This window comes from Dromaius novaehollandiae, chromosome 25, assembly GCF_036370855.1.
Source record: "Dromaius novaehollandiae isolate bDroNov1 chromosome 25, bDroNov1.hap1, whole genome shotgun sequence".
NCBI classification, from domain to species: Eukaryota; Metazoa; Chordata; class Aves; order Casuariiformes; family Dromaiidae; genus Dromaius; species Dromaius novaehollandiae.
Window position 1 is genome coordinate 749,943 of NC_088122.1, and position 15,292 is coordinate 765,234.

At 60.1% G+C, this 15,292-nt stretch overlaps 1 protein-coding gene across 1 annotated transcript; it reads left to right on the forward strand.

The window, feature by feature from the left end:
• The first annotated feature begins 3,207 nt into the window (after window positions 1–3,207).
• On the forward strand, window positions 3,208–14,908 carry WDR18 (WD repeat domain 18). Its single transcript, XM_026108353.2, has 10 exons — window positions 3,208–3,492; window positions 4,917–5,027; window positions 5,997–6,130; window positions 6,770–6,911; window positions 7,405–7,548; window positions 7,955–8,019; window positions 8,151–8,275; window positions 11,425–11,591; window positions 13,347–13,415; window positions 13,729–14,908. The coding sequence occupies exons 1-10, from the start codon at window positions 3,283–3,285 to the stop codon at window positions 13,858–13,860; spliced, it is 1,299 nt and encodes a 432-aa protein (XP_025964138.2). The 5' UTR covers window positions 3,208–3,282; the 3' UTR covers window positions 13,861–14,908.
• Window positions 14,909–15,292: the final 384 nt, after the last annotated feature.

Below are 15,292 nucleotides of genomic sequence, written 5' to 3' on the forward strand. Positions count from 1 at the left end.
CACCCCGGCGCCGCCGAATCCCCCACGGGCCCCAGCCGTGTTTTCTGTGAGTTAGGTTTTGTTGGCAGGTCTCCTCCTTTTCTTTCTTTCTTTCTCTTTTTTTTTTCCCTGTAAGGAGATACTACTGTGCAAATCCAGTTTGGGCACATTTTCCCCCCTGCGCCAGTGCCTAAGTTGATCTGACACCTGATCTTTCATTCACGCTTTGAGCAGCAAACTGGTTTTATTTGTGCTGGGGATCGGGGTGTTTTGTTTGTGTGATACTGAAGAAATCAGCCGGAAAAATCAGGAAAATCTGGTGTTCTCGGTCAGCGCTGCTGAGGTTCCTGCTTTCCCGTGGCATGACCTGTTTTCTCGGTTGGCTTGGGGGTGTTTCCCGGGTTGTCCCAGGCAGGGGCTGTCTCCATGTCCCCAGATGGCTCAGCACCGCTTCAGTGCGTCTGGTTAAATGAGCAGCTTCGGACCCGTGCGGGTCCGGGAGCCCGTCTTGGCGTTGCCGATCCAGCCCTCGGGGTGCAGCTGGGAGAGGGAGCTCTTGAAAACTGGCCTGGACGTCTGGCCCTGAGCTCTCGGAAGCGGCTCCGGGGCGTCCGGACCAGGGGCGAGACCCCAGCTAAGCCGGCGTCGGTGGCGACCTGCCGCGCTCGGAAACCCGCTGCGGGAAAGCGGGACCGCGGCACCCGCGGGGGCTCCAGGCCAGCCCGTGCCGCCGCTTCCGCCCCGGCGCTCCGAGACGGACGAGCGGGAGCCGGCTCCGTGCCGGCACGTGGGGCGCGGCGGGCACACGCAGCGCCGCGGCCTCGGGGCACGCGCGGCAGGCGGGACCGAGCCCCCCGGCTCCGTTCCCGCGGTCCCCGGCGCCGCTCCCTGCCCGGCCACGCCGGACCCGCGGCGGTGCCGCTCCTTCTCGCGCCCCAGACCCGGCCGGCTCCGCATGCGCCCGGGGCAGGCGCAGACCCGGGACGCAGCTCCCGGCGAGCGCTCGGTCCTCCTGAAACACCCCGTGCGCTGCCGGCAGGTCGCTCCTCCGGTGCCGGCTTCGCGGGCGACACCTCCGAGCGGGCGTCCTTAATCCAAGGTGGAAGCGTCCTGTCAGCCGGGGCCCTTTCCCGTAGCCGACGTTATCCCGGGATAGCCCCCCTTAAGGAAAACGGCCGGGGCCAGCTCTTCCCAGCTTGCAGACCGAGTGCGAGATGGGGAAGGGCCGGCTGCGGGGACGGGGACGCTGCTGGAGAGGCCCCGCGGCAGGCTGGCTCCTCCGGCGGGCACTGATGCCGCGGCGGGTGCTCGTGCCCTCGTCCCCCCCGACACGGCGCGGGCGGCTTCGCGGGCCGGGGGAGCGTCCTGCAGCCCGAGCACGAGGGATCTTCCTTAAGCTTTAACTCTGCTTCGCTTTAACTTGTGCAAGTTTCACTTTTCACCTTCCTTTGAAATCCTCGCAGCAGAACCGACCCGAAACGCTGGCCGAGCACCGTGCATCTGCGTGAGACACAATCGCGAGCAGATACCGAACCCCCTCTCGGTATCTCGGTTCCTCAGGTTTCGAGGCCGCGCGCAGGGTTTTCCCCTCCCCGGCGCGCGGCGACGCGGGCGCGGACGGGATCCACTCGGCGGCCGTGGACGGGATCCACTCGGCGGCCGTGGATGGGATCCGCTCGGCAGCCGCGGCTCCGGCCGGTTTAGCCCGGGATCCGGGGGCGGTTCGGCCGGGACGGGCGATTGCCGGCTCCATGGCCGGGCGAGCACCCGCCAGCCGAGCTCGCGCCCGCGGCCGCCGGGGTCTGGGCAGGACGGGGCACCCGCGCTCGCCGTCCCGCCGGGGCCACCGGTGCCACCGGTGCCGGCTAACACTGCTCCCCGGCGCCGCTGGCTGCCCGCGGGGAGTGACCGGGGCGGCTGCGCCTTTGTCACGTGTTTGGGGGTTTTTTTGTGACCAGGGTGGGAGGGTGGTTAGATTTTTAGTGAGTTTTGCATTTGTACAGTCACTGGTTTTTTTTAATTATTTTTATTTTCCCCTACTCTTCCTCCCTTTTTTTTTTTGAGAGAGAGCGAGCGTATTACCTTCCACTTTATTTTTCTTTTTGCATATCGATTTAAAAAAAAAAATCAGTTTCTCTGGGGTTTGAAAAGAAAAAGGAATGAACACAGCTGCAGACGCATTTATCCAGCGTGCATACCTTAACTCAGGTAAAAAATGAAAAAAAAACACAAAAGACAAAAAAAAGAAAAAGAATAAAAACCACATTCTACCTCTGAGAGCGGCGGGTCTCGGGCTGCACTGTCCTGAGGGCCTCCGGTGAAATATTTCAGTTTTGCAAACATTCAGGTATTGAAACTTTTGATTATTAAAAAAGATAAAATAAAATAAAAACACTGAAAGTTTACATTTTATAATAACATTATTATACAGATTGTATTTAAACTTCAGAATATTTAAGACAATTGTAACCCTGTAAAGTTGATGAAATATTAAAAAAAAAAAAAAAAAAAGTTGCTTTGTCTGAGGTTTCTGTGCCCCACGTCAGCCTCCCCGGGGGGGGGGGGTCCCCAGGCGGTGGGGCAGCAGGGAACCGGGGATGTCACAGCGCTATGGGGCAGCCGGCTGTGCCAGCATGCAGGGGGCCCCTAGTGCTGTGGGGTGTGCGGGGTATCCCTAGGGCTGTGGGGCAGCCGGGCATGCAGGGCGCTATGGGGCAGTGGAGTGTGCAGGGCGCCCGTAGGGCTATGGGGCAGCAGGGTGCACAGGGTGTCCCCAAGGCTATGGGGCAGCCAGGCGTGCAGGGCGCCTGGAGTGCTATGGGGCATCCCTAGGGCTATGGGGTGTGCAGGGCAGCTGTAGCGTATGGGGCAGCAGGGTGTCCCAGTATGCCGGGTGCAGTGGGGCAGCAGTGTCCAGGCACGCAGGGTGCAGTGGGGCAGCAGGGTGTCCCTGGGGCTATGGGGCAGCAGTGTCCAGGCACGCAGGGTGCAGTGGGGCAGCAGCGTGTCCCTGGGGCTATGGGGCAGCAGTGCCCAGGCACGCAGGGTGCAGTGGGGCAGCCGGGCGGCCCCCGTGGGGCACCGAGCCCCGCCTGCTCCCCGTCTCCCATCCAGGCCCGGGACGGGGCGGGCCCTGCTCAGCTTCCCGGCGCGCGCGGAAGGCAAAGGCGGCTCCCTCCGCGCGCGGCCAAAGGGAGCGGCTGCGGCGTCGCTCTTGGTTGGCCGGCGCCTCGCTGTGGAGCGGAGGAAGGGCGGCGCTCTAGCCCGCCGCGGCGCTCTCTCTGGCCTTGGCGGACCGGGAAGATGGCGGCGCCCATGGAGGTGGCGCTGGTGTCGGACGCCGCCGGGCCGCTCTGTAACTGCTCCGTGTGGGAGCTGCACTCGGGCTCCGCCCTGCCCGGCTACCGCGGCGGCAACAGCGGGCCGCGCGGCCTGGCGCTGCTGGGCGGCGAGCACCTCCTGGGCGCCCAGCTCGGCAAGAGCTACATCAACGTCTGGGAGCTGCAGAGGAAGGTACCGGTGCGGCCGGGCCCGGCGGGGCCCGAGGCGCCCGCGGAGACCCCCCGTCTCCATGGCGACGCCCCCGAGCCCCCCTCTCTCCATAGACACCCCCCGTCTCTATGGTGGCGCCCCCGAGTCCCCCGTGGAGACCCCCCTGTCTCTATGATAGCGCCCCCACGCTCCGCTCTGCCCGTAGAGACCCCCCCGTCTCTGTGGTGGCCCCCCCACGTCCATAGAGACCCCCCAACTCCATGGGGTGCCCCGGGCTCCGCTCTGCCCGTAGAGACCCCCCCGTCTCTATGGTGCCCCCCCTCGTGTCCATAGAGAACTCCCAACTCCATGGGGTGCCCCAGGCTCCGCTCTGCCCACAGAGACCCCCCCGTCTCTATGGTGCCCCCCCCGTGTCCATAGAGACCCCCCCCCGCCTCCGTGGGGTGCCCCGGGCTCTGCTCTGTGCCTAGACCCCCCGTCTCTATGGTGGCACCCCCGTGTCCCCAGGGACCCCCTGTCTCTGTGCGGTGCCCTGGGCTCCCCTCTGTCCCTAGAGACCCCCCCATGTTGACACTCCAACCAAAAATGGCAAATCCGTGGGCTCAAACCTCGCTACGTAAACTGAACCAGCCCCTACAGGACCATCCTCTGTCCTCCCCCTGGCTGTGCACCAGGTGCACTTAAATTAGGGCAGGATAGTAGCAAAAATCCTCTGTCCTACAACCGTCATCTCTTTGTTCCCTGCCTTTCCCTTCAGTTTCGCTGTAGAGCGCAGCAACAACCCATCGTTTTACCCAGCTAAGCGCACGCACGGCCCCTTCCTGGCTCCGGCCCAGGATTTGTTCCCTCCTGCCTGCTCCTCTTCCCCGAGCTGGGAGCAGCGCAAGGAGCGGGTGTCAGCCCTGCTCGTCAGTTCTCCCAGGCTGTGGGAGGTCATCTCTTTTTTTTTTTTTTTAAGAAAAAATATTATTTTGCTGTAGTCTTCTTAGCCTTTGCATCTTCTGCTCAGTCTCTAGGGTTCCCCAACAGGGGAGCGTAGCACTATTCAAATCCCTCGCGTTTTGGCACCTCTCCCGCAGCTCCTGGACCTCTGCATGGGTGGAGGAGGGAGGGAGGGGAGCACAGGCCTGTCCTTATTTTCCCCCATGGGCCTAAACACCCAGCGAAATGCAGAGCAATTTGATGTGATTTCCACCATCCCAGGGACTGTGTTTCTCCACCGTCTCCCTCTCTGGGTCCCTTCAGCACTGAATCTCCAAGCTCTAGTAGTGCTGCCGTGGGCTGAGGGTGCTGCCTAGATGCCGGCAGCCTCGGCAAGAGTTGGGTGCTGTCAGAAGAGTCTTTTCCCCTGTGGCCTGGTCTGAGCCAAGCCAGGGCCTCATTTCTCCTTGCCTTCCCCTGTTCTGTCCCGTGCTGAACGGCCACGGTATCCTTTGTGCTCCCAGGACCAGCTCCAGCAGAAGATCGTGTGCCCTGGGCCGGTGACCTGCCTGACGGCGTCTCCCAACGGTCTCTACATCCTGGCGGGCGTCGCTGAGAGCATCTACCTGTGGGAGGTAAGGACGCCGTCAGCCGAGCAAGCGGGCTGCTCCTGGTGCGCAGCTCGCTGCTGTGTTTACCCGCTCCTTGCGCTGCTCAGGAGTGGGCTCACAAAATGTTCTAAGCACTTCACCAAGCAAATAAAAAACACAGCTAGTTCAAAGTCCGGGGTTAGAAAACAAGATGTCTAACTTGCAAAGCTCTCAATCTTGGGGAATGTTTCTGAGGCTTATTATGTGGGCGGCTCTATCTTAATTCATCAGACTTTTCTTTTAAAAATGTGCTTGTGGCAATGCTGGAAAACCCCCCACCTCACTAGAAATGCTGGGGCTGAGACTGCAGCAAGTGGGAGTTACTTGCTCATGATGCTGCGAGCTGATGTCTGCTCTTCCTCATCTGCAAAACTCGTCCCTTTCCGTTTGCTTCCAGCTAGCCTCGCCTTGCAAACGTTTCGGAGCATCTGGCTGGAGAGGGTGAAAGCACTGTCCTTCCGGCTGAGAAAACGGGCACGTTAGCGAGGCTGTGTGGAATCCATCACAGACCTGGAAATGGACTCCAAGAGCTCTCGTTTTACGCCTTCTCTGTGAAACTACCTATTCTCCGTTGAATTGCAGTTTGGTTTTATTTTTAGGTTTAATTCAGGCAATGAAAGGGAGCTGATTCTGTTCTTTGTATGGGCCTCCCTCGCTGCCTCCTCACTTCCCTCCCCAGCTGCAGCATTGCCTCCCTACAAGAAGAGCTCCAGGCTTAGGGAACTTTCTGTGGCCTGGTCCATCCCAAAGCCTCCGCTGGCTTGAGACCACGCAGCCTTGCTGAAATGCCGCTACCTCTGGGGTGGCACACAGCCTCCTGGAGAGCACAGCATTGCTCTTTTTTAATGCTCTTATTTTAAAATATATTAAATATGATTTATTTTAATATTTTAGATATTTATATATATTATATTATGTTTTTTTAATATTCTTGTGTCCTTTCCTTTATTCTAGGTCTCCAATGGGAACCTCTTAGCCATCCTGAACCGACACTACCAGGACCTCACATGCCTCTGCTTTACTGACGACAGCAGCCACTTCCTCTCGGGAGCCAAGGACTGCCTGGCTCTGGTGTGGAACCTCTACAGGTAACGGTGCCCCGCACGGAGGTCTCTGCCCGTTCGTGCTGGGGACAGAGAGCATCTGGACGAGGAACACTGGAATGAGAGATCAGCTACCTCTTCCCTGAGGCAGAATCAGCTCTACCTAAGCCAACCCTGCCGCATGTCTAAGCTGTTCTTAAAACCCACTGGTGATGATACGTCTGGGCCCTTCTTCAGCAGTGTGTTCTAGTGTTGTTGTTCTTAGTGCTGGAGAGATTTTCCTAGTGTCTCATCTAAATTTCACAAGCTGCAACATGTGCCTCTGGCTTTTCCCCAGTGGACACAGGCAGTGGATTATTCCCTTCCCCTTTGCAGTGGTCTCTTATGTAAACAGTTCTCATTCTCCCTCCGCAGCTAATGGCAGCTGAGGTCACTGTGTCTGCGTCCTCTGGGATGGGGATCTCAGTAGTGGCCCTTGGCCTCGGTATCACATGCGCTGTGGCTGCTGGCAGCTTCTGCGTTCTGTTTGATTCTTGCACCCGGGAGAGCCATCCCGGAGGCAGCGGAGCCTTGGCCAGCTCCCGTCACAGCCGCTTTGCTGTGGCATCCCCAGCGTCGCTCTTGCTGACCGGCGGCGTTTCCTCCCTGCGGTGCTAATCCTTCTCTTTGTTCTCCCCGCTACAGCGTGCTGCAGGCGGAGCCCTCCCAGATCCCCGACCCTCGCCACGTGTGGTCCCGACACAGCCTCCCTATCACGGACTTGTGCTGTGGCTTCGGAGGGCCCTTGGCGCGAGCAGCCACAGCCTCCCTTGACCAGACAGCGAAGGTAAGGGTTGGCTCAGGCCCTGCAGCTGCCCAAACAAACAAGTGTCTCAGAGGTTTGCAGGCCCCATAGGGTTAAAAAATAGTCTCCACTGGGCTGCAGCAAAGCTGTCCGTGAGGGCTGCAGTAGCACGATTTCTTGGCTGTCCCTGCGATGACTCAGAGCTGCCAGACCTAAAGGCTTTCATTTCTCCAAACACGAGCAGTTTCTCTGCACCTGCCCTCAGGATTGGGCCTCCACATCTTTGCAGTGCCTCTTGTCCCCAGGGAATGCCGGGTTCAGCTCCTCTAATGCCCCCGACTGATGTTCCTTCAGGCACAAAGGAGATGGAGCTGTGCAGGTTTCAGCCCCAGGGGCCAGCTCCTCCAGACAGGGCTGGCACAGAGCTGGAACCTCTAGTCCTCTTCCCCTGCCCTGCAGGCAAACTCCAAGCAGTGTGTTCTGATTGTGTAGCTAACATTTAAGCCCCTAATTCTCCTCTCTGCTCTTGCTCCAGCTGTGGGAAATCTCCTCTGGAGAGCTCCTTCTTTCTGTCCTCTTCGATGTGGGGATCATGGCTGTGACTCTTGACCTCTCCGAGTATCACATGTTCTGCGGCGGCATGGACGGCTCCATCTTCCAGGTTGACCTGTGTGCCTGGGTGAGTGATGGGGGCCGCAGACCTGCTTGGTGCTGCCCTGGTGCAGCCCAGCCTTGGCAGGGCGTCCTGGGTCGCCGTCACCCTCCCCGCCTGCGTAACTGGTGTGATCTGCCAGGATGGCAGACGGCCCGGGCTGCCCTGCACCCTGAGCACCCTTCTCTGCCACCGCAGGGCAGGCCGCTGGCCTGGGCTGCTCCCCTTACAGTGAGAGGTGTTCCCAGCAGCGATGAGGGAGCGAGGTAGGGCAGGAGAGAGGAAACTTTCTAGAGGGCACAAAGAACCAGGCAGGGGAGAGATTGCGGCCTGGAAAATCACCTCTAACCCGTCCAGGCACAGTGATGGACCTTCTGGCTTCAGTCTTCCTGGGTTTAAGCTGCTGTCTGTCTTCCTTCCTTCGTTTCTGCAGCCAGTCCAGAGAGACCGGACCTTCCAGACAGAGCGGGAGAATGGGAAGATCTTCAAAGGGCACAGGTGAGGTACCAGTCACCCCTGCCAAACATCCCATAGCCGCATCTGCCCGCACCACCAGCATCACTCCTTCTGCTTCTATCTGACCTTGGGTCGTTCTGCGTTTAAACTCCCTTCTCTCTTCCCCGTTGCAGGAACCAGGTGACGTGTCTGTCGGTCTCCACAGATGGCAGCCTGCTGCTTTCTGGCTCACACGATGAAACAGTCCGGCTGTGGGACATCCAGAGCAAGCAGTGCCTGAAGACGATGAATCACAAAGGTAGGGCTGCCCGCGTGGTGCCGTCTCCAGGAGCCTTTCCTCTACAGCTGTCAAAAGCTGCTGCTGTCTCACTTCTGCTGCTCTGAAGCTGCCCTGGGCACTTCAGCCGTTTCTTCGCTAGTTGCTTCGTGCTTTCAGAAAAGGTAGAGGCATTAGAGGGGGATGTCTTAGCTGTCCGAAATAATGTTTTGGCCTTTCTCCTGTCTGTTAACAAACCCTCTGTGCACTGTAAGAGAGTAAGTCACAGATTTCACCCTTCCACTGAAGATGGGGATCTACTACAGCATCCATCCAGCTTTGCTGCAATAGCGTTAGAAGGGTGAAAGCAGATGAAAGCTCTGAGCCGTGTGAGTCATTAGAGGAGAGGTAGTCAAGTCTTCACTGCAAGCCAGGTATTAAGACCCTCCTTGAGGCTGCAGGGGCAGCATAGATGGACACAGGCCCCTGTTCTTCCCATGAGGGACAGGACCAGGGTGACCATGCTGCTGGGTGCCAGGGCCGTGAGGTGAGGTTGCCTTCCGCAGCCTTTGCTGGCTTGTTCCTTGCTGTGGGCAGAGATTTGGCTTATGCCAGCAGCCCTGGCACCAGTACTGCCCTGCTGCTGCTCGTGTGCTTAATCCAGGCATGGGAGCAGCTTGGGAGCTGCATGTGGCTCAGGAGATGCCATCCGAGGGAGCGCCTACACCAGAGCTGTACCGTAGGGAGCGCAGGATGGAGAGTCCCTGCGCACAGACTCGATAGACAGTGTATTCACAGCTTTCCTCTCTCAGGAGCTCTGGGGCTCTTCTCTCCCTGATGTTCCCTCCCTGCTGGGAGCAAACCCTGATCTTAGTGGGGCAGGAAATTCCCTGCAGTGCTCATTTCCAGCTGGTCACAGCCTCCCCTTTGCCTGTCTCGCTGCCTCTGTGAGCAGTGATGTTGGCCCCCTGAGCAAGGTCTGTTCCATGCTGCCACCCTGCTGCCCCCCAGCATGTTCCCAGAGCCTCTCTCTTCACAAGGCAGCGATGACGTGGGCTGTTCTGCTGCAGCTGACGTGACAGCAACCTCTGGCTTGCTGTGCCCAGGAGAATGAGGTCCCTCTGCTCACAGGGGCAGAGGGGAGGTAGCTGAGGGCAAATGAGAAACCACTGGCCTCCCCACATGATAGTGCTGGAAATAGATGAGCGGAATTGGAGCGTGGCTCAGGGCTGCGGCTGCCCGGCTCGAGAGGAGCGTGGCTGCGCTGGCAAGAGGGACGCAGGGGGCTTTTCCAGCAAGGTTTGCTCGTCCTTGACTGAAGCAGGCAGGCGGGGGGGCAGAGCACAGGCAGAGGGATGGACGCAGAAACTGGGCTGCTGCTCGCTGCGACTGTGCCGGGCAAGGCAGGGCTGCTGCGGGTCAGCCCACTGCCCACCTCGGCCGGCACTGAGTGCACAAGCACCGCTCTGAAGGGAGGCAGCAGGTCTCTGGGATGAGGGGAGCAATGGTTGCCTGACTGAGCCAGGACACCTGGGTTCCCTTGCCAGCACTGCCCCAGAATCTGTCTAGGCATCAGTTACCTTCTGGTCATGCGAATTCTGTCCTCAAAAGCCTTGGGGCACAGATAATCCTCAAGGGCTTGTTCCTACCTGGCCGACACAGGGAGGCTCCATCTGAGTTGGTCCTGCTGGCAGCTGCCACAGTGCTGGAAGCTGGATTATTTATTCCCTTGATTGAGTCGAGTTCCTCTTCCCACACTGGCAGGATGTTACTCACAGCCTGGTGCCTGAGCCATCCATTACGAGGTGGCTCTGGATGGAATTAGCATCCTCGCTGGAGCTCGGGGCTGGGCCCAAGAGGTGGGAGAGGGCTGGGCTGGCTCTGCTGGGGGTTCTGGGCCTTGGATGGTGACTAGGCAGAGCTGGGAATTTGTAGGCTAGTCCATGAGATTTTGTCCTCTCTGCCTTTCTTGACGCTTCCTTACGAGCTACTTGTCTGTGACCGGCTGGTGAACCAGATGCGGTAATATCCCTAATGGCTATTTTCATAAGAGTCAGCAAGCTTCTTTTCCTTAGCGAGGGAGCAACATTAAAACAAACGGTTTATTACAGCAATGTTTTGGCAAAGAGCAGCTTCGGAGAGAAGCCTGGGATTCCTGGCACCCGGCATAGCAGCTTCCAGACTGAGCACTTGACAGAGCCTTTAATTTGCCAGCAAGGATCCAGTCTTAGCAATCTCACCCTCTGAGCAGGATCCGAGTTTAGAGCAGTCTCTGGTCTGGCTGGAGGTGGAGATGATGATAAGGGAGCCCTCTTCCACCATCAGAGGTGCTTTCGTCCCTCTCCTCTGCAGAGGCCGAAAGCCTCCGCTGGCTCCTTGCCCCCCTAGGCTTCCCCCCAGGCTGCCTCCCTCTGCCCCATTCTGCACCTTTCCCTGCTCCCTCTGGCAGCACTTCCGTGCGAGAGCCGCGATTCTGCAGCAGCCCACCTTCGCTCAGGTGGATCTGGCTCCTTTTAACCTTTCCTGTCACGTTGTCGAGTTCAGCAGGGGAAGATGGATGGTTGGGGTTTCACTAGCGGTGACTGAGCGGCTGTGTTTGCACACAAGCCCTCGGGCTGCTCCTCTCTGCCGGGGGTGTGCTCCAGGCAGCGCTGGGGCCGGGGGGCACTGGCTGGGGATGGGGGCTGGAGGGAGGGGTGTCTGACGGGGAGAGGAAGGCAGTGGTGGGAGTTTGCCAGTAAGTGTGAGTTTGGAAAGGGGGGTGGAGGGGGCTGCTGACAGAAAGCAGCAGCCTGTGTGGGTAAATGCAGTAATTAAAGTGCTCATTAACTCTGCCAAACGTGTACGTGTGATAGATCATTACCAGGAGGCTGCTGTGTGAGTCGCAGCTGCTGATGGATGGCTCACTCTGCAGAGGACGGCCAGAGCGCCGCACTCTCCCGCGCGCGGGTGAGCGCAGGCTGTCCTCTCCTCGCTGCCTGCCGAGGCAGGGCACGGAGGGGTGTCCTTGCTCCCGATCGTAGAGGACTGGGAGAAAAGCACTACTCGTTGCTGTTAGAGTATCGTACTTCCCAGATGCTGGGGAAGGATGCAGGAGCCCTGCCCATCTACAGCTGCCTGCTCCTTGGGGATGCAAACCTGCTGGGGGGAGAAGTAAGTCTGACTGTTCTCTCCTTTCTGTCCCACCCCAGGTCCAGTTACGAACGCACTCATCGTGCTGGCCCCAGCCAACATGTTTAACCCGGACGGCAAACCCAGCGTGCCTCTCCCCAAATTCAGCAAACACCTCCATGGCACCGAAAGCAGTGATGACCAGGGAAACGAGGGAGTGACGCTGCGCCTCGGGCTCCACCAGCAGGTACACAGGGACCAGCGAGCTGCTGGGAAGGGGCAGATGGAAGTGGGGTGGAGAGGGGGCTCTGTGCATGGGAGTGCAAGACTGATCCTCCAGCCAGAGCAGCAGCAGATGGCTGGTCCTCGCTGATGCGCTGCTGAGAGGCAGCAGCTTCACAGCCCGTTCTGGAGTAGCCCTCGAGTGCTGTGGGTGGAAGGACCTGGCGTGCACCTTGTTTACAGAGTAATGTCTCTCTTGCATCGGACAGTGAGGGTCCGAATACCCAGTGGTGGGCTCAGGGCCAGGAGGATGGTTAGCTTGATGGTTTAGGCTGAGGCAGTGGGCAGAGCAGCGGCACTAGACAGGCCTGTGCTTGCACACAGCTCTGGGGAGGACATTGGGCCCATCCCTGCACCAAGCTGCAGCCCTGGAGTACTCTCTTTTCCACAAGAAGCCTCCTGTGCACATCTGATCCTCGCCCCTGCCCTCGCCAGTGCAGCTAAACTTCCCCAAGTGCTGTTTTTTAAAGTGGTGGAATTGCCAAATTAACTCACTTGCAGTGGAGCCTTGAGGCAGCCTGCCAGGCTGGGGACAGGACTGTCCTCTTGCTCTCAGCTGCTTCCGGGCTGCCCTCAGCCAAGGGAGAGGTGCTGCGGGACTGGGGGCACCGGGTGGCACGGGCTCCTGGGGCAGGTCGTCGGGGGGATGCAGGGGGTCCCTTTGAAGTCGCTGCCCCAGTATCAGTGGTGACGTGGAGGGATCAGGAGGCAGTCTGGGCACTGCTGCTCTGCTGTACCCAAGGTCCTGCCTGCAAAGATCCCCCCACGCACATAGCTTTTTTTTGTTTTTTCTTTTGGAAGAGGCTGTTTTCCCCTGCACAAACTTCGTTCTCCAATGCAGTGAAATCCATTCTTCCTCCCTCGCGTTCCCCTTGCAGTCTGCCTGGTGCAGTCATTTGTCCTTCCAGCCTTGCGCCAGGGCACGGGCTCGCTCTGCTGTTCCACGGCTCCTGCTGCTCTGGCCTGGTGCGGCTGTCCCCAGCCGGGGGAGGCCCGCCGGAGCGAACAGGCGCTGTCAGGATCCGCTCTGCGAGCGATCAGAGGCTCAGTGTGCCAGGCAGGTCCGTCCCCCTCCTGGCCTCGCTACAGGGAGTCCCCGCGCTTCTCTCGCCTCTGTCAGCGCCCGTCCCCGGGAGAGCGATAGCCCTGTCACCTCTGATGGATGAGCTGCCTGTAGGGAGGTGTCAGCCTTTCCAGGAGGGGCTGTTTGTCCGCTGCTCGGGAGAGGGACAGCACGCAGACGGCGGCAGGGCCAGCTCCCGTGCTGTTTTGGAAATGTCACTCTTGCTGTCAGTCAAGCTCCTCCGCTCGCAGCGCGGTGCCTGGGGAGCGCAGTCCGCAGCGCGGCGTGCCCAGCGCTTCGTGCCGCCAAGGCAAAGCGCGCCCTGTCCCTGCAGTCCCCTCCCGGGCTGCCTGCTGCAGGGAGAGGAGCTGGGAGGACGCCTGTGCAAGGCACTCCCGGGGGGCTGTTCTGGGACCCTCAGCCCCTGCCCAGCAGCGCAGGGCGCAGGCCTTCCCCTTGGAAGGGAAAGGGGTCCTTCCCTATTCCAGGACAGGCTGCGAAGCTGCTGGAGTCTCTGCTCGGTCACTGCTTTGGTCCCTGTGGCTGGTCTGGGGACCAAGGGGGTTTCTTTTCCCCTCCAGCGGGTAGCTCTGCCCTGGGGCCACCGTGAGAGGACCCAGGTTCCCTGTGTCATTTGCTGCTGTCTGGTCCTTGCAGGAGTCTGGGGAGAGCTACCTGGAAAAGGCTGAGAAGATGTACTCCCAGATGTGCTCGACAAGGGAAAAGGTGAGACCCCCCCGTGAGATGGGGGAAGCACTTCCTTCTGGTGCAGATCCTGTGGTGGGGTCCCCATAAGGCAGAACTGGTCCTGAGGGCACTCTCCAGAGTTGGGGAATGGGAGGGACAAGCCCTGGAATCTGCTCGTGGTGGAGACAGGAGGGGCACAGCTTTGAGCGGGGGACGAAGGTGGGAGAGGATGCGGTGGTTTGGGGGTTGCAGTGGTTTGGGGGTTGCTGCTGTCCTGGGAAACGCCAGCGCCCACTTGCCAGAGTTGAGACCCCGGTGCCTGAGGCTCCTTTGTCACGTTCCTCCCTCGCAGAACCTGGTGGGAGACCAGGAGCATCTGACGATCCAGGTGAGCGAGCTAGAAGAGGAGGTGAGCACCCTCCGGAAGATCAACAAGAACCTGTTCGACTTCTCCGCCCGCATCATCACCAAACCAGCCAAATGAAGAGGCACCCCCAGCCCTCCCGCCCCTCCGCCTCTCCCAGCCCAGCTCCTGGGGAAGAACCAGCCAGCCCCTGGGCACGTGCACACGCGGACGTGCACGCGCGTGTGGCCCGTGTCCTCACAAGCATCTACAGCACGGCGCACACGGGAGCATTTGCCTGCTTGGCCTGGCGTCCACTCGATGACACGCAGCGGCGACTGGCGCGGGGCTGCCGCGTGTGTCTCGGGCCGGCTGCGTGCAGGACAACACAGGGACCGCTTTCACCCCGAGACGCTTCTCGGCGCCAGCGGAGAGGCAGCGCTGCCTGGGACTGGGGAGGCCTTTGGAGCAGCCGGCTGGTGGAGAGCAGCGGTACCCGGTTCGAGGGAAGGAGTGCGGGATGGAGCTCCTGCTCTTTTCCAGTCTCTTCCCCCGGCCTTTTTTTTTTTCTGTTTCTTTTTGTTACTTGACCCTGCAGTGCAGACAGAAAAGTGTTTTTGTCCTCTCTTAATACTGGTTTGAGGTTGGATTTGAGAGATCCCTTTTGCCCACCCCGCCCTTGGAAATGCTGCTCGGTGTCGCGGGATCCTTTCCAGCAGGGATCCCGCTTGTGGGTTCGTTCTGCTCACGCGACCGTGGGGGCCGAGCAGCTCGTGCACCGCGGTGCCCGGGGAAGCGTGTGCGGCCGGTTCCCAGCCCGGAGCCCCGCCGGTCGGCCCAGCAATCCCCGGGGGCGTCCAGCCTGAGGACACGGCTCCTGCGCCGCCGCCGCCCGCCCGGCCTGGCAGGCTGTGGGGGGGGGGGACTGCGGCCGGGGCGGCCGTGGGGCTCGGAGCACGTTGGTCATTCCAGGGCGTGGGGCTGACTCCCCGGGGAGGGGCGGGGGGGACAAGCAAGGTGCTATTTCCAATCTCGTAAGTTGACAATTTATATATATTTGGATCCGGCTACTTTGTTTTCCACGGTGTTCTGGGGAATCGGCCTTTTGTATTGTCACTAGCATGGCAGCGGGGGTTGTGGGGTTTGTTTAGGTTTATTTTTTACATAAAAGATCTGTTTTTTATAGTGAGAGATGCCTGAGGTTTTTCTTTAAACCCCGCTGGTGACCGCAGGTCTCGGTAACCCCTGCCACCGCTTCCCCAGGCTGGGCTGTCACCAGGGAGCGGGGCAGCGAGCCCGCGGCCGAGGGAAGTCGCGCTGTTCGCAGTCGGGGGTTCGTCTGCACCGGAGCCTCCCGAAGCATCCGCGTGTCCCCGCGGTTCACCAGAGACCCCCTGCGCCTGCCGTGGCCCCCCCTGCTCCGGCGGGCAGCGATGGCCCAGCCGCGCTGCCTCCTCCGTGCCCTTGTCCCCGCGCTTGCTCCTGCCTGGGGCTGGGGCCAGGTCTCTGCCTGAGGCTGCTGAAAGGTGACGGATGGGGCGGGGGCAGCGCGTGGGGCACCGGGGCCGGGACA

Bases quoted from the DNA above. Each gene is read 5' to 3' on its own strand.
- WDR18 (XM_026108353.2), top strand. From the start codon at position 3,283: ATGGCGGCGCCCATGGAGGTGGCGCTGGTGTCGGACGCCGCCGGGCCG. The intron at 5,028-5,996 runs GTAAGGACGCCG...CCTTTATTCTAG, and splicing joins AGAGCATCTACCTGTGGGAG to GTCTCCAATGGGAACCTCTT. The intron at 7,549-7,954 runs GTGAGTGATGGG...TCGTTTCTGCAG, and splicing joins AGGTTGACCTGTGTGCCTGG to CCAGTCCAGAGAGACCGGAC.